Raw genomic sequence first — 20,789 nt, forward strand, 5'->3', positions numbered from 1 at the left:
GAAAAAAATTCGAGTACAAAATATACACCCCACAACCCAGACTGTCAGGGCTGCCTAGAAGCCTCCTTCTCAAGATCTAGCTTGCCAGTGCCAGAGCTGCTTAGAAGAGTCCCAGAGTTTGTAAACCCGGGTTACACTTGTTACAGAGAGGCTACAGTTCTACTTCCACCCCTGAGATTTCAGCAAGAAGGAAAGCAGCACAAACACCTGACTTGACCAGAAAAAAAGCTGCAGGATGAACAAGTCTTCCAGATGGCTTCTACTAAGGTTAACAGTGTGAAAGTACTATTACCCATAGAATAGGTTCACATGTTTACAGAGCATCATATTCCAAGGCTTCAGACCAAAAGCTGTCCAGTATGGAGAATGAGAAATCTTGGTCCTGGAATACAAAGGATGAGACACACTTTCTTCTGGATAAAAACATGGGCAACAAAAGATGTATAGTGCTGCACATGCTCTCATATACACTGGTAGTGCTGGTAGGTTTTACTTAACTGCTTTTCTTTGTTACTAAGGAGGTTTATATGGCAAGGACATGCAATACGCTGAGAAAATTACTCTGATATAAAAATCTGAATACTATTACTATTATCATCATAATCACTATTATATTATAAAATAAAATAAATATTATCAATATCACTGATGATAATAAAGAATAATTAGTAAATTTAGAATTGGGCTTCTGTTTATCTTTCTTTCTTCAGGGTTAATTGTTCAGGAAAAAGATTTTGCCCTGACTTGAGTTATACACACATGAAAAGAATATGCTGGGTCTGATTCCTAATTCCTTCAGACACAGGGTAGCCCTGCACACACCCCCAGGTCCAGTTTCCTCTGGAAGGGCTGCGTTGCCTGACCCTTTTTGCAGGGTCAGGGGAAGGAAGAGCCCGCTCTGCTGCCTTGGAGTTCCATAATCAAGAAGAGTTAGCCCCGACAGAACATCATCCTTCCCTCTTCTACTTTCCTCCGCCTCCACATGCAGAGGCATAATTGTGGTTCATTGCCTTTGCAACAAAAAATGTGGAAGGAAGGATAAAGGTGGTTAACACAAGGTGAAATTACAGCAGGGAATAACGTTCTGAGTGGGTCCCAAAGAATAATCATATGGATCAGTTTGTATGAATCAGTGCTGAAGGAGTATGGAGAAAGGTGGGAAAGGTGCTGAATGAGAGTCCTGAGATCAGCATTCTTCTCTATTATCATATAGAGTTATTACCTTGTTGTTTTAATTGCTCTGCTTCTGGTGCACAATTCCTCCTTTTGTTTTGTTTTCTTTTTTCTTTTGAGAGTTAGTGGGGACAGAGGAAAATATCTAGATTTCCCTTTTGTTGGTCACATGACACTTCATCAAGCAAACATCTTTACTTACATAAACAGACAAAAAAAAATTCTTGGAAAACTAAACCAAAACAAAATTTACAAATTTATGGCTTGTTCTTTAACTTAAATTTCACTTCTGGCAAGTTACAAGGAACAAAACATGCATGCAGGCATACATACAAATGTGCATATACACATTATTGTAAATCACAATTGATGCTCAGAATAACATATTCAAGCATCAAAGAAAGATTTAATTGCCTCCAGAGGCACAGACTACTAGTTAATTCTAAGTTGACCAGAAACATTCCATTTCTTGGGATACATGTTGACTGAGCCTTTGTTTTAATGTGTTGAAATACTGACACATTCACCTATGACCACGTCATACTTCTGAATGAAAATATAAGCTGGCTTGGGCAAATGGTAGCACAGAGAGCCCTGACAAAGGCATCATTAAACATGTATTAAACCAGTGGGGTAAAACTACTATTAATAAAATCAATCACTGATCCATTATATTGGAATCTTTTCTCATCTGTCATTCTGTTTGAATGAAGAGAGTAAAGATCTTAGGACAAATCATAGAAGCCTTTTACTCTACTTGTTGGTATTTCATAGCCAAGTAAGAGTCAAATTACTCTGACTGAACTCCAAAAATATTTGATGTAAGAAAACATGAGAAAAGTTTATTTTATCAAGTGATTTGTTTCATATTTTGTAATAATGCCCTGGTAACAAAAATAAAGTGTTTCATAGCTAAGGGGGCTTATCGCCAGTTGTCTTGACTTTTGTCTTAGCACTGGACTCCAATAACTCTGGAGGAGAGAATGAGGCTTATGACTTTATGAAACTCTACCTCACTTAAATCCAATTCATGCACAAGTAGACATTTCACCCTCGTGAGAATGAAAGACAAACAACAATTTGTTGCTAAGGAATATTCTCAACTAACGTTTTCTCTCCTTTTGGTAGTATCAAAATCCCAGCATTCTAGGGTTGGAAGAAACCTGAGTAGTCATCTTGGAGGCTCCACTGCTTGACAAGGAATCTTCTTTAAAACTCACCTCAAAATTGTTCATCCAGCCAAGTCATCCAGACACTTGAAAATCAACAAGGAAGGGAAATCCACCAGCTTTCGAGGAAGTCCATTCCATTTGGGGAAAGCTTTAATTTGAAGGAAATGAGTTCCCCTCACCCCATTAGTTCAAATCTAAATTCTTCTCTTTGAAACTCTTACACACTATTCCTAATTCTGCTCCCCGAGTCCAAATAAAACAAATCTAATTGCACTATATTTGACAGCCTTCCAATTACTTAAATAAAACTATTTTTGGTCCCTGGGGCTTTTTTCTTCCCAAGTCATTCAATGGTACTGATGAGATGAGCTCAGGAGAAGCTTCGCCTTCCTAGTTCCTTTCTCTGGCTACTCTCCAGTTTATCAATGAATTTCTTAAAGTACTCGCAGAACTGAGCACAATATCAAGATGTAGTTTGAGTAAAAGAGAAATTAAAGCAGCACTATCACTTCCTTTGTCCTGAAAGCTATTTTCGTCTTTTGATAAAATACATTTGTATGTTTTTCAGTTATTAAGCATTTTTTCTCACTCCTACCTTCCCTACCTACTGGGAGAGGGTAAGAAGGGAAAAGGAAGAAAGAAATCAGGCCTAGTTAAGTGAAACAAGTCCCCGTCAAACTACCAAAGTATTACTAAAGAACTAGAAAATATAATAATGAAATTGATATAGAGGAACAAAGGACCAAGAATCTCAAGGGAAGTAATAAAAAAAAATGGGAAGCAAGGGAGCCTAGAGAATACTAGATCTCAAACTCTTATACAAAGCATTAGTTCTCAAAACAATTTTGTCCTGGTTTAAAACAGAGATGATCAGTGGAATGGATTAGGTATAAAACATACTGAAATGAACAGATCTAGTAGCACAGTGTTCATTAAATCCAAAGATCCCAGCTATTGGGGTAAGAATTCACTATGTGATAAAAATTGCTAGGAAAATTGGGCAGCGGTATGGCAGAAATTAGGTTTATCTTTTCTTCTCAATGAAATTAAGCTGGGAATCTCTTCACCTTTATATGCATATGTCTCTATATGCACGATGGGAATTCAGTTAGCATATACAAATTAATATAATTCATTTATGAGTCTTCCTTGTCTTATTGTTCCCAATGCTTAAAAGGGAAATGTCCCTGAAAACAATTTAGAAAGAATACAACATGTAACTTGCAATAGTGTTTTCCATCTTAAATAATTAATGTATTTAATGATGATGGGAAGAAGGGAAAACTATGAACTAAGACATAAGAATGTTGGAAAACAGAGATAAATAAAAGGAGATCTATATAAGCTATTTATTCTAAGTTCAAACTCCCCTATAAGTCCATTAAAATATGAATTATTTCTGGTTCACTTTTATGACCAAACCTATTAAATAAACTATTCTTGTGTTCATTGTGTAGCAATAAAGTATTTAGATTTTCAATTAAAATTATTTTCCAAATTTCTAATGGAAACTATGAAGTCCATCTTCTAACATAATTTTCTTCCAATAAACTAATGAATTACATGATACTGTAGTCATATCATTAATTAACCAAAATGGAAATTTTAGACTTTTACAATAGAAGATATGGGAAAAAAATATTATGGTTGAAGTTAATTCCCCTTATTGAATAGCAGAAAAACCCAAAAAAGAATATTACTTCTATACTATATAAATGTCTATAACCCCTTAGTGCCATCTATTGCACAAGAGCCTTATTAGAACTATAGATGCTATTTGTATCTTTATTATTACAACACTACATCAAAGCATGCATGACTATACAAAAATTAAATGTTTATGGTTCCTCATTAATAATTAATTTACAAAAATTCCCAAAATGTAAGAAAGATTGCCATGAAAGGCTAGCCACACATTGCTATGAATGCTAACACTTTCTGATGTCATTAGTCTGTCTTGCTTTGGCCCAGGGACATAAGGGAGTTATGATGAGACCAATGCTATTATTTCATTGGTATAGGAAACATGAGATGAGGAAATTTCCTCTCTTGATGCAGCCCAGAACTTTCTCTGCAACACAGAGTCTTAACAGAGTTGCATGAGGCAATTAGATCAGGTCTCACCACCAGTATCTTGGCAGAAGAAGGACTTGACCCCAAATCTTCCTAACTCCAAAGTCAGCTAGCTCTTTGTTCACTACTCCATGCTGTAGGTAAACTAAGTTTGGAAAATTCCCTTTGTTTCTGGTGGTCAGGGAATGTACTATTTTGGTTAATTTATTAATCTCATTAATTCAGAGTTATCCTATATGTATACTAAAGACAGGTTACTAATTCCCAAAGAACACAGAGGAAATGTTATACATTAATAAGATGACTATGACAAATATAATTTAAGCTTTATTTAATAATTTTTAAAAAGTCAGAATCTTATAATGTCTAAAGCTCATGATTAATTGGTACAACAACTTTCTTTGCACAATACTACAGAGAAGTTATTTCTGTTTCGGTGTGGGAAGCAGCTGGTACAGTGAAAAAAAATCAATTAATGTTGGAGCAAGAAGACCTACCTGGGTTTGGAGTCCTGGCTCTACCCACAAGCTGAATCACCTTAAACAAATCATTTATAACCTCTCTGATCTTCAGTTTTCTGATCCATTAAATGGCATTTGCACTGCCCATCTCAAAAGCTTGCTCCAAGGAGAATTCTTTACAAACTCAAAATCATTTTGTAATATATGCTGTTGGGATACTTGTAAACGTATTTTTTGAGCATTTCTCTTACAAATGACTACTATCAATATGGGGGGAAAAAAACATTCTAACATCACAAATTCTTAAGAGTGCACTTGGGTAGAGAGAAAAAGAAGGTGGGGGTGGCAGAAAGGAAGCCAACCTTGGAATTAGGAAAGGCTGGTTCCCAGACTTGCTTTGGTTCATTCTAGCTCTGTGACCCCGTGCAACAGGACACTTTATTCTGCAGAGTTCCACAAACTCTTTAAGACTCTAGGTTGCAAAACAGATGCTATACTGATGGAGGGAGTTTCCTCCCTGGAAGTGAAACAAGAAGTACAAAAACAAAACAAAACCGTCACCTCTGCAATCCGTATAGAAATAGTGAACTCCGTTTCAATTAGTAGCCTATTTTCAAAGATAATGTTTGCATGTTTACTGATCAGTTGCCATGAGCAAAGCCTATGAGACATCCTAACTAATCCAAATTTAAACTCAATTAAAATGCTTTTGATTCTTGAACAAGGAAATTCACTCTCTACAAATACAGGTTATTAAAATATTTCTCATTTAAAATTCAAGTGGCATTAAATTTCATAGTCATCTTATTATTAATAACTCTATTGCTGAAGAATCTTGTAAGTGAAGTCTTTCAACTAACTAACTCTCTTTGCTTTTCAAAGGAATGGCCATGCGCTTGATTAACTCTTCAGTTCACTGTATCAACCTACTGATGTACTTTTTCTCATTAGGTGTCAAGAAACAACTGGTCATCATGTACCTGTGGAATTTTCCCTGCTCTTAGGGTACAACCGTATGATGGAAAGTTACCGTCAAGGTATTATACACAATGGTAGAAACAGGAATATTTTGTCTAAAGTCTACCGTAAAATGATTTGCACATTGATAACATCAATAAAAGTTTAATTATAATAACCTTTTTCTAACCAGGTTTTTGATTCCCACAAAAATATATATTAAAACCATATTTAATAGGAACAAAGAGATAATAAAGGGAATATTTAGTCAACAATACGTATACAGCAAATATTTGTGTGATTGCACCCATGTGTTGTACAAAATGTACTAATACAACAACATAGGCATAATTTTCACCATTATCAACAGCTGAAATTAGAATTAGAAAATTACAATTTAGAATTGAAAAAATATAAAATATATACACATCACCTTTAACATTGAAAACAGTAAACATGAAACTACTGATTGGCTACAACAACTAAAATTTCTACTTCTCCATTAGAGTTAGTAAACAGGTGATAAAGTGAAATAGGATAAAGAAAAAAACTGGTGAGAGGTAGGGATAGAGAAAGAGATAGAAGGAGAGAAGAAAAAATATAAACAGATAAATGAACCTGTCAGTCTAAGGCTCTTTCCTGGTGCCATAGCTTCCGCAGTGCTACCATGGGTTCTTTTCTACCATTTAAAACACTGAAAAACAGATTAAACAATACTCATAGTTCTTCAACTGCTCTCTAATCATTCATCATTTATTTCAAGTGTGATAACAAAAGCAAATCACTGTCAAGGAAATTATTCTCTGGACTACCTCAGCAATAACTAGGAGAGAGATCAAACTGAGAGCTGGCAGGCTCTGTCTAAGAGCAGATCTGGCCTCTGGTCTGCAGACCCTGCTCTCTTGTTTTTGTAAGGATTGACCAAGATTCCTTGCCTCCACATTCATCCAATACCCACATTTGGGGCTACTAAATCCCTACCTGCAAAAGCAGCTCAATTACAGATCTTAGAACCAATCCTGATGCCAGGAGAGGAAAATATAAGGATTAGATCCATGGGCATAGGTAACAACATCGAGTACAGTAGAAAGTCCCCTGGTGGATATCAGAGATAGTATTCCAAATTGCCACTGGATCATTAATGATGATATGTCAAATTAAGACTGGGCATACCCACTCAAAAAGTTTCAAATCCACCTAACTGTACCACATCTAGCCAATAGCTCTCTATCTTGTTTAAAAAAAAATAGCATGCAAGACCTTGTACAGTGCTTTACAAAATCTATGTAAACTATGTAAAGTTTGGTAACCAGAGAATAATATGTTCTGGGGTTTTCCCAGAAGTCCAAGTTAAGTACTGTTTTAGAATAATCTTTATACCTGACATAACCTGTGATCTCTCTGGTCCCACAGCCCTTCTCCAGCTCTCCACTCCATCACAGCTCAATTACTGGAGCAGCCCAGCAATAAGAGCCACTAGTTTGTTCCCAGGCTCAGAGATTTAGAGTTGGAACTATTAGAAGTCATCAAATCCAACTCCTTCATCTTACAGATTAGGAAACTGAGGCACAGAGAGTTGGAGTGACTTGCGACAACTAGTTAAGTATTTTAAACAAAATTGAAACCCAAGTCTTCCTGACTCCAAGTCTAGTTCTAAAACCACTCCCTGGTGGTGTCAAATTTAAATACAGACAGAACCCTGTGGGCTGTACAGTGGCTCAGAAAACCACAAATCAACATTATCTATGTTGTATTGTATTTTCACTTATTTTGTTAAACATTTCCTGCTGAATTTTAGGCCAGGTGATCCTAGCTATCTTTTCTGTGAATTTTTTGAAACTTCCTCTCTAAAAATCCTGTACTTTTAGTTTATCAGGCTAGAAGGATAGGGAGTGGGCCTGATTTCACTGGTATAGGGAACACCTGGGTGACAAAACTACCAATGCAGGTTGCAACCTTTCTTCTACATGTGGTCTGTTAGGTGACACTAGTTAGAGCACCAGGCCCAGAGTCAGCAAGACTCATCTTCCTGAGTTCAAATCTGGCCTCAGATGCATATTGTGTGACCCTGGGCAAGTCACTCCACCCTGTCTGCCTCAGTTCCTCATCTAGAAAATGAGCTGGGGAAGGAAATGGCAAATTATTCCAGGATCTTTGCCAAGAAAACCCCAAATGAGGAAACGGAGAGTCAGACACGACTGAAAAACAACTAAACAAATGGTCTTAAAGACCATTTCACAGAGCCCTGAAGGACTGAATAAATACCTTGCCCTGCCTTGCCTAGAGTCACACAGCCAGTAGAAAGAGAGGTAGGTTCCTGGTTTCTAGGCCTACTCTCTTCCCACTATAACACATGGCCTCTCCTTCAGACTATACCTAGCTTGTTTTGCTTTTTTTCCTACTTCTCTATTACACATTCTAAAATGAAATAGTTACCTCTCCCCAAGTTTACCACTGTCTACTTCAATAATCAGTTCCTCCTTATTAAAAAGAATTAAATCTAGAATGGGAGATTACCTCATCTAACTTATGAAGAATGAAATTATCTTTGGAGCAAGATAATAATTTATTAGCTCTTCCTCTAGGGCAGAGACAGAGAGCCGCAGGAAAAATCTGAAAAATGGAAGGCCTTGTCACTATTATATCATGATTCCAGGCCTGACTTGTGATATATTTCCCCAATTCTCTGTCTTCTCTTTCACTTTCAGCTGGTGGCACAGTGGCTAAAGCATTGGGCCAGGAGTCAGAGAGATCTGAGTTCAAATCCTGCCTCTTAAACTTACTAGCTGTTCAACTCTATGCAAGTCACTTAATCTCTATCTGATTCATTTTCCTCACTTGCAAAATGGAGTTAATATTAGCACCTACCTCCCAGGGTTATTGCGAGGTTCAAATGAGATAATAATTGTAAAGCTTTTAGCATAGTGCCTGACACATAGGAGGCTATATATAAATGCTTATTTCTTTTTTTATTTTAATTTAAAATATTTATTTTTAGTTTTTAACAATCACTTCCATAAGATTTTGAGTTTTAAATTTTCTCCCCCTCCCCACCTCTTCCCCACCCCAGACAGTGTACAATCTGATTTAGCCTCTCCATATACATTCATGTTAAACACATTTTCCCATTAGTCATGATGTAAGAATAATTAGAATTAATGGGAGGAATCATGAGAATGAAGCAATAGAACAAAGCAACATAAGAAAAGGAAAGCGAATAGTATGCTTCTATCTACATTCTGACTCCATATTTTGGTCTGTGGGTGTGGAAAGCAATTTCCATCATGAATCTTTTGGAGTTATCTTAGATTCTTGCATTGTTGTGAAGAGCCACGTCTATCAAAGTCAGTCACCCCATAATGTGGCTATCACTGTGTACAGTGTTCTCCTGGTTCTTCTCATTTCACTCTGCATCAATTCATGTAAGTCTTTCCAAGTTTGTCTGTTTTTTTTAAAGTCATCCTGCTTATCATTTCTTATAGCACAACAGTCTTCCATTACATTCACATACCACAACTTGTTCAGCAATTCCCCAATTGATGGGCATCCCCTCAATTTCCAATTCTTTGTCACCACAAAAAGAGCTGCCATAAATATTTTTGTACGTGTGGATCCTTATAAATGCTTATTTCTCCCAGAAGACCATGCCCCTGCCACAGAGTCTGAAATATACCCCTGTGACAGGGTTGCTGCTATTTCTGCCTCCATAGATCTATACCCAAAAACTGTCTTCACCCTGTCTTGTTCCAGGGTTTCCTCATATGAGTTTATTTTCTTAATAAATAATGCTTCCCTGACCCTGCACCCACTACCTTTTACACACCCTTTTCCTTTTGAATAAGATACATCTTTGCAGTGAGAGCCAGGAGGCCTCAAAGTTAGAAAGACCCAGGTTCCAGTCCCACTGCTGACATCTACTGGTTGTGCAATCCTGGGTAAGTCATTTAACTTTTTAGTACTCTAGGCAGCTCTCTAGGACTACGAGCTACAGGGGAGGTGCCAACTTGTATTGGTAGAAGGAGTTTCCTGGTCTAGGAGTTCTGTCCATCAATGCAATCCCAGGCTCAGTCCCTATACTTAATACTCTACCTTTGAAGAGCCATATATAAGTCTTAGTGATACCTGTGATGTCAAATCTGCCTCCTGGCAACGGCACCTTGGGTTCTTAAGGCTGCATCCCTGTTCAAACCCTCTTCTGCTATCTGACCCCACTGTAGGCTCCCCTATAGAGCCACCCATGACCTCTGGTGATGACACTGGATTACTGTGACCTCATAGCTAAGGGACTGGGCTGAGCTCTTCTCTGTCCTAAACTGTCCTATGCAGGTTTCTCTTACCTTTAGAGGCTTGCTCAACACCTGTAGTTGTTTGAAGGTCTAAGTGCTTTCAGCTGAGGGGACCATTGCAGCTCTTCTGTGATTGAAACCATAACCATCTATACACCCAGCTTTAGGCATTAAGTCTGTTTTTATTAAAAACTACTTCTTCCCTCCTGTCAATAGGACTCTCACATGCTAAACTCGTATTTGAAACATAGTCTGAAAAATATTTTTAAATTGCTATAAAACTTCTGGCCACTAGTCTAGGTCCATGCATATTATTACCCTGAAAACGCGACCTGTACAAACTGCAAAGGAAATGGATGAAACTAGTGAGGAGGTTCGTTTCAGCTCCCATCATGCCCCTGGCCATTTATCTGGGACCTATGCAAATCATTTCAGCAGCAAGACTCAAAGAACTAGCAGAGCTGGTTCTGCCCCTGCTCCCCACTCTCCCCTGTGAGGTCAATCAATACCATGGATTCTACTCAGGAGCAGCCCTTGACAGACCTCTCGCTCCACGCCTTGCAGAGGTGAAACTGTACACGACCCATGCCGATAAATCTGTCAAATCCCTCAATCCTCTCCAGTCATACGCTGGGCTAGTATCAACATGGACTAAACTCTAGGTCCAGTATCCTCAAATTATATCTTCCCACATTTTTCTTCGCCTGATTTCCACACTCCCTGATCCCACCACTTCCAGTATTAGAAATGCTCTCTTCACTGTCAGGCACAGCTCAAACATGTGTGATTGATACAGAAGACAAAAGTATCAAAAGGAATGAGAGAAATTTTAGTAAAATAAGGTTTAGAAAACAGTCTCACCTCAGATAAAATCTAAGCCAATTATTTAGGTTCATATTCTTTTTTGACATTTTAATATACTAACCCATTATACATATATATGTATATTTATACACATACACATATATATACATATACATATATGTATGTATATTTTACGTATATGTGTGTGACATATATAAACACACACAAAAGGGAAATAATTTCACACAACAAAAACGATTGTTGTTTACATTGTCTATTCCTAGGTTCTCCTCTGAATTTCAAGTCTTAATATTTAGGCTAGAAAAGCAATAGTTGAGAACGTTATCTACTTGCATAGTATCAAACAAATTAATTAAGAAAGGAAGAAAAAAAACCCTTTTCCTTAGATCCACCAAGGCTACAAAGCTTAGCACGCCATTCAGGCATGCACAGATTCACTATATAAATAACTTTTCCCTCCAAAAACTGTGAGCAAATGACAAAACAACTTTGCTTTTTAATTAATGACATTGCATCTATCTTCCCCATATTGCACCTCATTATAGTTACTGTCCTAAAAAGGTAGACAAATAAGAGAAAAAATGCTGATACAAGGGGGAAATTTTGCAATGATAAATAACCAAACAGTTAAATAGACCTGTCTATATGCATAATGCATGTGTTACATACATACATGTATAATGTAATGCAGGCCTGATACATACATCTGATGTGTACAAAAGGAGACTGTTTATTTTTAAGAATATATGGGGATCACTTTGCAGATGGTATCTTCCTTATTTGAAACTGGAACCACAGCCTTTAAGACATATATGCAGAATAGTCCACTTAGTCTGTACTGCCATCAAGTGCCTAAACCACTTTGTTCAAAAATCACCAGCAGTTCTAAGTGGATTCATTTACAGCTATAATAGCAACTTGGGAACTGGCTAAAAGCAAGCACTCTCACCATGAATCCCTAAAAATCACCAGAATTCTTCCATAAAAAAATATGAAAGTCATTAATAGATGTATAGAATTCTTACCAGCTCACTGGAAGCTCATGCAGTCTAAAAATGTTGCTTAGCTTGTATTCAATTTTTGGTGGAGAAATGTTTTCTTTGTAGAAATATAAGTTTGGATTTGGCTGTATATTGATGGGAAATTCTGAATCCTAGGAGAAACAAAATGCATGCACAACCTTTAAATGGCTAAATCACAGAAAAAAAAACTAAATAATTTACTAATAAATTCCTACATAACAACTTCTAATTTTAACTGTCCCAGGCCCCACCATAAGGCTTCCAAAGTAATTCCTTTAACAATAATATTTTAGCCAGCAACACATTTTAATATTGAAAATAACTATAAAATATATTTTGATTTTGAATAAATTTCTATTCAAAAAAACAGTAATTCTGAGGTATCAAGTCATAGTATTAGTTCCCCAAAGCGACATGTTAATTGTCCCAAACTGACTGAACAGATCTTATCCCAATCTTTCCTTTTCCATGGACAAAGATTAGAGTTATACTGAAAGCTGAAAGAGAACTTTGTGATCAAGTCCAAACCTGAGATCCAGAGAAGAATCAAATTGAGCCTCTGAATGCTCCCCCTACTAATGTTTGTTATGTAACATTAGTGTTTGTGGCCTCAAAATTCAAGTGTGTATGTGCTTAATGCCAGAACATTTCACTCTTCATGACACAATTATTTGTTTTATTTCAAGTTTCATGTGTTAAAATGCAGCTCAAAAACTCCTCACAGTAACCCAGAAGGGGAACAATGTTCAGACCAATCCTAGAATGCCCCAAAAGCCCGGTTATGTGTGTCATCCATGGTACTGTTTATTATTTGACTAAATTTAGGAATATTTTAAATTGATTATCTCTCACAACTTAGTCCTATTACCTGCATCGTTCTTTGTCAAGTATCAAAAGAGAGCTTAAAAACTGTCCAGCCTTCTGCTGAGGAAGGCCACTCAGTAAGATGCTAATTCTGAAATCACCTCATTAGTAGCAACATTGAATAAAATTATATTCAATAAATACATATTGTTTGTTCTATGCAAAGGACTATGTTAGGTACTAAGTATACATGCTCCCAAAAAAGTAAAATACAAAGAGGTTTTGATGGGGCAAAGGACCAATTCAGGCAAAATGCTCATAAACTTGTGAAAGATAAGAATGCTTTCAGCTGGCACCATCTTGGGGCACCAGGTAACACTTCTTGGAGTCAGTGCCATCTGACGAGTTCCAGAAATTTTTTATGATCCTATCTCCAACAGGGAAATTGGATCTGAAGTCATCAGAAGCTTCAGTTCTGAGCCCAGATTTGCCGCTCACTCACTCTAGGATCTTGGAAAATGTCCTTACGCTCTCAGCGCCTCAGTATCCTCATTTGCAAAGAGAATTAAAGTACCAATTTATTCATGTTGCACTATGCATCAAACTATTCAAATGTTTGCAGGGCTTCTGTTTAGGGAAAAAAGAATTAAATGTGCTCTTGATCCCAAAGGGCTGAAGTCATCACCACAGAAGTGAAAGAAAAGCAAGGTGGCTCCATGGAAAAGAAAACGTTGTAAAAATTAGAGCAGTCCAAACTGAAATTGGTGTGCCTTGGGACATGATAGGTTCCATTTCACTTGAGGTCTTCGAGGGAATTCTAATGTCCTCTTGTTGGGGATGCTGAAGGGGATTACTATGAAGTTACATACTGCCTTTGAGATCCCTTCCATACCTTGGGGATCAACAATGCTATCAAGGAATTCTAGCTCTAACAGTCTAAGTGTTGTGAGAAGTGTCTGGAAAGTCTTCATAATAATTATATGCTTTCAATTAATCTGTCATTATGCATTTATTCTCTTGTATTGTTGGTTTAATTCTAATGCATAATTCTTCCAAAAGAATGGCAATTGCTTGAAGCCAGAGACTTGTTCCTTTTTTGTATTTGTTACCCCATAGCCTGACACAGTGCTGTGTTTCACATAGTAGATCCTTCATGCAAATTTGTTGAGGAGTAATAGTAGTCATAATAATGATTAGTATTATCCACTTTATCATTATTATTATTATTATTATGGGTACTTATTTTTAATATATGCAGCATGGTATAGTAGAAAGAGTGCTATACTGTTGGACCTGGAGCAAGAATTTATTAGGGGCCTTCCATGTACCAGGACCAGTGCTAAATGCTGGGGATTCAAAACAAGGCAAAAATGGGTCCTTCCCTCCAGGAGCTCACAATCTAATGGGAAAGTCCTAGTTCTACCACTGCGCAGCTATAAGGCAGTAACCACTAAAGGCAAGGGATCAGCAATTGTGGATGGAGTCAGAAGAGGCTCCAAGTTGCCTGAGATGATTCTCAAACTGTAAAATACTCTGTGTTATTATTGATATTATCTCGTATCATATTCATCTTCCACCCAGCTGCCCTCCTCTGGGCTTTTCCACCATGGCCATACACTGGGTTCTTCTTGCCCTCTTTTTATCTTCTTTATGGATGTTGCCTTCCCCCAGTAGATTGTAAGCTCTTTGAAGACATGACTGCTTTTCTTTTTCATATTTGTGTCTCCAGCATTTAGCACACTGCCTGCCACATAATAAATAGGCTCTTAATAACCATTTATTGACTGACCAGCTGACTAATGATAAAGTAGCTAAGTGCTAACAGATTTGGGTTGCATTAAATAGGCATGCTAAAAAGTGCCTTATAAAAGTAATTTACTCAGTCAATTACCAAAATGGCTGAGAAGGATAACAAAAAATCCGAAATAACCCAAAAATGTCCATCTAACCATGATGGTATCCTTTTTCTATGGCAATTTTTTCTTTTGCCAGAGCTCGCAACAAAAAGTAAAACTAACCAGTATAAGTTTCATCTTTCTTAATCACTTGTCCTAAATATTGAAATGGCAAAAATCTAGGCAGTAGGAAGGTGAAACAAAGATACTGATTAATCTTCAAACTAGATAATTAAGCACTGAATATTTGATAACAAACTTTTGTGCAAATAAATGTTCCTCTCAAATACCAGTATTAAGAAGCTGTCTTAAGAATGGATTATATTTTCTGAAGTATAGAAAATAAAAGCTGTCCAAAAGAAGATGTATTATTTGGCCTTTATGTAATGTCCACAATGCAATAAAGTCAATGTAATGCACAGCTATGGTAGACTCACATTTCTAAACTTATACTATATTTTCAAGATTTAGGTACATGAATATATGACACCTTGCCTTGTTTCTCTTTACTTCTGGAGTTATTCCATTAGAAAAGAATGTTGTATACACCATAAAACCTAGAGTCTCCCTTTGTGTTTTTTGGACATAAGCTCTATTTCATTGGAATTTGCATACTCTACTTCTTATCATAATACTGTAAGCTCTATTTGTCTAAACTGAATACTTACAACAAATCCCAGTGTATTTTTTTAATCATCACTCTTAAACCAGTAATTATATAGGGACAAAGTTAATCACCCAGTGCCTTTAGCTTTGTAATTAATTCTAATAGTCTAATAATTTAGTATGTATTAAGGAGTTTCATTAGAAACGTTACAGGTGAATAACACAAAATCTGGTGAAGAGTGATTTGTATGAATAGAGTCAAGCAATTAGCAAACTGTTTTATTATGTACCTACTACGTGCCAGGAATCATGCTACTGTCTGGGTTTATAAAACGGGGGGAGACAACAAGTACATATACAAATATACACAGAGTAAATACAAATTAACTGAATAGCAGGGAGGGACTAGCAGCTGGGAAGAATCACAACAGACTTTGAATAGGAGAGGATATTTGATCTCTGTCTTGAAGGAAGGGAAGGATTCTATAAGGAGAAGGAGAAAAGGAATTGAATATAAAGCATGAAAGACAAGGTAGGCCAAGGCAAAGAACAGGATATGGATGGGAGATGGAGTTCCATGTTTGCAGAAAACAGAGAAAGACAGTTTGGTTGGATCATAGCAGATGGGAAGTAGGGCAATATATAACAAGGCTGTAAGGATAAAGTGAAGTCTGGTTGACAAGGGCTTTAAAAATCAAATAAAGGAGTTTATATTTTACCCTGACAATTTATGATCCAAATTAGGATATGCAATTAGGTGGCCAATCTTAAGAGTTCATACTTCTGTGCATGTGATTTGTGTGTATCTTTGTGTTTGCATGCACAGCACAGGCACATATGTATGTACATGTATATTTTGGACAAATACTATAAATGATCCATGAGTTGGAATCAGAAATGAATAAGGATAGGACAAAAGGCTGGAATGCCTTTCAGAAATAGCAAAACTATTTTAATAAGTGTAAGTGTCCCCTATGATAAAGATTCAGATTCTTCCAGAATATTTGAATGGCTATGAATGGCAGATATGCCGTGGCATTCTCTGGGAACTGCCCAAAGAGTAATGGAAAAGCCAGGAGGGCAGCATGGTTCTGGAGTCAAAGAACATAAATTCAAATTCTACTTCTGATGTCCTCTGACTGTATGAATTTGAGCAAGTCATAACTTCTCTGGACCTCAGTTTCTTTATCTGGACTTAATTATTAATTATATTTTTATTAATTATAAAAAAGTGGAATAAGGGATGTCACCAAAGAAATACATAAGTGAATAAAAAAGGCTGTCTTGTAACGACAGCAAGGGACAAATGATGGATGGGCTGATATCAAGAAAAAGCAAGAAAAGGTCCCAGTACGTTGGGTGGATTCCCTATGATGAACTTTGGACAGGACATGGATGAGAGTCACACAGGAGAGGCAAACAGAGCTGGGTTCCAATCTGTACTCCTGGAGGGAAGAGGCTTATCAATGATATCACAGATTCACTTAAGCATTTTTAATAGTAAATTAAAATTTATGTCAATTAATTTGTGAATTTTACAAAACACCTCTTGTTTGTTCAAATAAAGTTGATGAATTTTAAATAAATTTGGTAAAATTATAATAAAGTTCCAAGTTTTAGTTTTAAGATTAACTAAGAGAAACAAGTTAAAATGATTTATTGAATTTCATATAATTACAATTAATAAAACATTTTATATATAACTATTTAATACTTAAATATATGTGTGAGAATATACATATGTATATGTTTATGTGTATGTACATGTATGGGCAGCTAGATGGTACAGTGGATAGAGTGACAGGTCTGGAGTCAAGAAGAATCATCTTTTTGAGTTCAAATCTGGCCTCAGACACTTACTAGTTGTGTGACCCTGGGCAAGTCACTTAACCCCGTTTGCCTCAGTTCCTCATCTGTAAAATGAGCTAGAGAAGAGAACGGCAAACCACTTCGGTATTGTTGCCAAGAAAACCCCAAAATGGAGTCATGGAGGGCTGGACATAACTGAAAAAAGCAAGTGAACAACAACAGTGTATATATGTACATGACTTGTGAGGCCCATGGTAACCCTAGGGAACAGGGCATTTATAAATGATAGGATTATGGCAGTTCATTATGGTAAAACAGTGACAGCTAAAAACACAACTTAATAATCACCTTCACAATGAACAAAAAATGTCATGTACACTGAGAGGAATTCCGATTATTAAGTTTCATGTCCAAAAACTAATAAAGAAGAAAAAACCTAGAGACAAAACATATACTCTAGCTCATTTTCCTTTTTTTGAAATATATTGGAAAATAAGATTACACATATATATTTTCTTCGCACTTTTTGCTTCCCTGTCAACTCATATTTTAAAAAGTTAAGATATTAAACTAAAATATTTATTACCAACATCAATTAACAAAGCTAAATGGAATTTATTAAAAATAGATTTCCATTTAAAAATGTCATGAGAGTACTTAACTTTAAACAGTAAATTTTAAAGGGACTCATGAAGGCTATTAACATCTTTGTCAGATGTTACTCCTAAAGAGCCAAATGTTCATATATTTGTAACATTTCTGAATGTTGCTTAATGCTGTTGACAAAAGTACACTGTTTGCTTTTATCTACTAATTACCACTGGATCTCAGAATTCAAAATATGACCTAAAATTTTACTTTAACCTTGGACACATATTACCTGATTATATGAATTTTTAAAATAATAAAACCTAGGAAAATTACATTAACTTTCAGGGGTGCACAAAGACATATCACACCTACATGAAGTTGGGTAGGGATGATTGATAACATAAAGGTAAAGGATAATCCGTGAAATCACTCTCAGATCCATAGCTCCTCCCCTAGCCTCGGTTTCAGAAGCTTAACAATGCACACAATGTCTATTCCTTCCCCCCTGGTTTGACCTCCGGAAATGCTAAACAATACCTTTCTCTAGCATCACCTGGTCAGTTTTCCTTCTCCTGACATGGAGTATGCCCATGACCCTAAGTTGTTTTATCATATACCATACTGGAATTGGAAGGAAACTTGGGATTAATCTAGACCTACCCTCTATTTTATAGCTGATGAAACTGAGGCCTAGAGAAGTTCAATGACTTGTCCAGGGTCACATAGCTAGAAAGCTGCTAGACCTGACATTTTCCAGGTCATTTGATCCCAAATTCAGCACTCTCTCCACTCTACTATGGCTGCTTCTTAGTAGCCCACAGCATCATTGAGAACAACTCTGGGTTGGTCCTCAAATTGAACCCGTACTTTGTTCAGTCTATAACCCTCAAGCATGTACCTAACAGGAACTTCTTGCCATTGACCATCTTACTGTCCGTGGTGAGTACACTATTACAGAACAGAACACTGAAGAAAACTTGAAATCCATGGCCAGGTGTCAGGAGAATAAACACTTTAAATTATATTTGCCATTAGTAGAATCATTAAGTTAGCAATGAAAGGGACCTCAGAGGTCATCTATTCCAACCCAGTCATTTCGCAGAAAAAGAAATTGAGGCCCAGGGAGCTAGTGCAGGCTTTCTACTCAGCCATCCATTGTCTTTTTCCTAGTCCTCTTGATGACCAATAAACACCCTTGCCAGAGGACAGGGTTAAGGGTACAGTATACAGAAATAGGACAAATGGTTTCCTATGTGCTAAATGAACTGCAAATGTGACAATTGAAAACAAGACTTTGTCCTAATCAAAACTGGCTACCTGACACAAATAATAACACACTAAAAGACTGACTCCTTATGGAATTTTAAGTCTATTCCACAGTATCATAACCAACCTATTACCACTAGTCAACTGTGATGCAGGAACATACAGATGTAACAGAAGCCAGACAGGCCAGCTCTCCAGGAAACAACTATTAGTGAAAACATAATAGAAATAGAGTCAAAAGCACCCTCCAGATACTTTTAAAGGTTACCACAATAATGATTTTATATGTTTTCTATTGTTTAGAGAAAACTCTTTCAAGAGTTTTTTAACCATATGCAAAATGCAATAGAAGTACTTGCTAGCTATATAGAATTTAATGCTAAGTCATGTTAGCCCCTCCCATTCATATCACCTTTCCTTGCTACAGTTCTATGCACAAAATAACCATCGTGGTAAATTAGTTATTGCCTTGTTACTGGGATAAAGAATTAAAGCTAATGTTACCAGGAAAAAAGTTAAGTATCTTGTGAACCATAAAAAAAGTAAATTACATGGAATTTCTCAACCCTATGAACCTCATTATCTCTTTTCTCCTAGTGCCATCCTGAAACACAGGTTCTACTAGCTGTCAAATAAAACATATTAAAAAAAAAAACCTAGCCAAGTTCCGGCCCTCATCTTTATTCATAACTTAAATTGGCAAGTTGTTTCCTTGAGTCTTACCTAAGCAAAAGTTGGTAATTGCCCATCAGTCACATGAGATTCTAAGAGATGGGAGGGTCAATGAAAAGACCTTTTTAAGAAGAACATAGAGAATTTCTCCGTATTATTTGGATCTGAAAATATTTTTGCCTCCATAATCATTGCTGCATGTAATGAAAATCAATGAGTAAGCAATATTGGCCACAGGTGGTTTTGTCTTCCTCAAGTGATTCATAAACATTATACTTCACCTCATCCAGCTTCTGTTCCTGCCTAGGATGTAGGCTGTCATCAAACTCTCTTAGTTGAACAAATGTCAAACAGCCCTTAATATGGAGCTAAGTAAGTAACCCCAAGAGAAAGGGTGAGCACTGGCTCAGATACCCTGGAGACCTAGGTTCATATATCTTATCTGGTTCTATTTGTGTGACTTTTTGTCAAGTAGTTTAAACTCTGTGCCTTTGATTTCCTTATCTGTAAAATGAGAGGATTGGGTAGATGTCCTCCTTCCAATTCTGGTTCTGTGGTACTATATATCTACCCACAACTGTCTTCAGTAGTTTAGATATGAAAGGCCTCAAAACTCATTACTTAGATAACAGTAAAAATAAGAGAGAGAGGAATTAAGACAGCTCTTGGGCATCTGGGATCTGCCACTGAACTCTCTGTTTTTATAGTAGAATGTTAAAAGCTTTAGTAGCCTTTTGGTGACATTATACCAACTAGATGTAGGAATGGTAATCTATTTCATCCCATTTTCAGGAATGCTTGTATGTTGGGATCTTCAGGGTTACTGATACAAATTATAACACATATATATAATATGCATACATATATATAATTTTCATAGACTTGTATTTTATGTTGAGCTACACATTTCTTTCAACAAGGTAAGTCTTCACTAAGTATTGCTTTTATCAATTGACTTGATTTATTCAGTCATTCCAACATCCTTTAATTCATTTGTGTTATAAGACACAACGACTTACTGTCTGGGAAATAGAAGGGTCAGTTTCTTCTTCAATCAGAGATACTGACTTTGTAAAGGAATAGGGTATCTCTTCTTCAAGGAATGATGAGAAGAAAGGAAGGATAGTAAAAGACACAAAGATATATTCAAGTGAAGAGAAAAATAAGAGGTATATGA

At 36.5% G+C, this 20,789-nt stretch overlaps 1 protein-coding gene across 1 annotated transcript in view; it reads right to left on the reverse strand.

The window, feature by feature from the left end:
- SPAG16 (sperm associated antigen 16) overlaps positions 1-20,789 on the reverse strand; it is a 1,202,663-nt gene that overhangs the window by 1,041,138 nt on the left and 140,736 nt on the right. The window contains exon 10 of the mRNA XM_078147281.1: positions 11,973-12,100. Within this exon, the coding sequence (XP_078003407.1) occupies positions 11,973-12,100 (128 nt within the window). The remainder of the gene's footprint in view (positions 1-11,972; positions 12,101-20,789) is intronic.

This window comes from Phascolarctos cinereus, unplaced genomic scaffold (genome assembly GCF_003287225.1).
Source record: "Phascolarctos cinereus isolate Bilbo 61053 unplaced genomic scaffold, phaCin_HiC Scaffold_7;HRSCAF=346, whole genome shotgun sequence".
In the NCBI taxonomy this organism is placed as follows: domain Eukaryota; kingdom Metazoa; phylum Chordata; class Mammalia; order Diprotodontia; family Phascolarctidae; genus Phascolarctos; species Phascolarctos cinereus.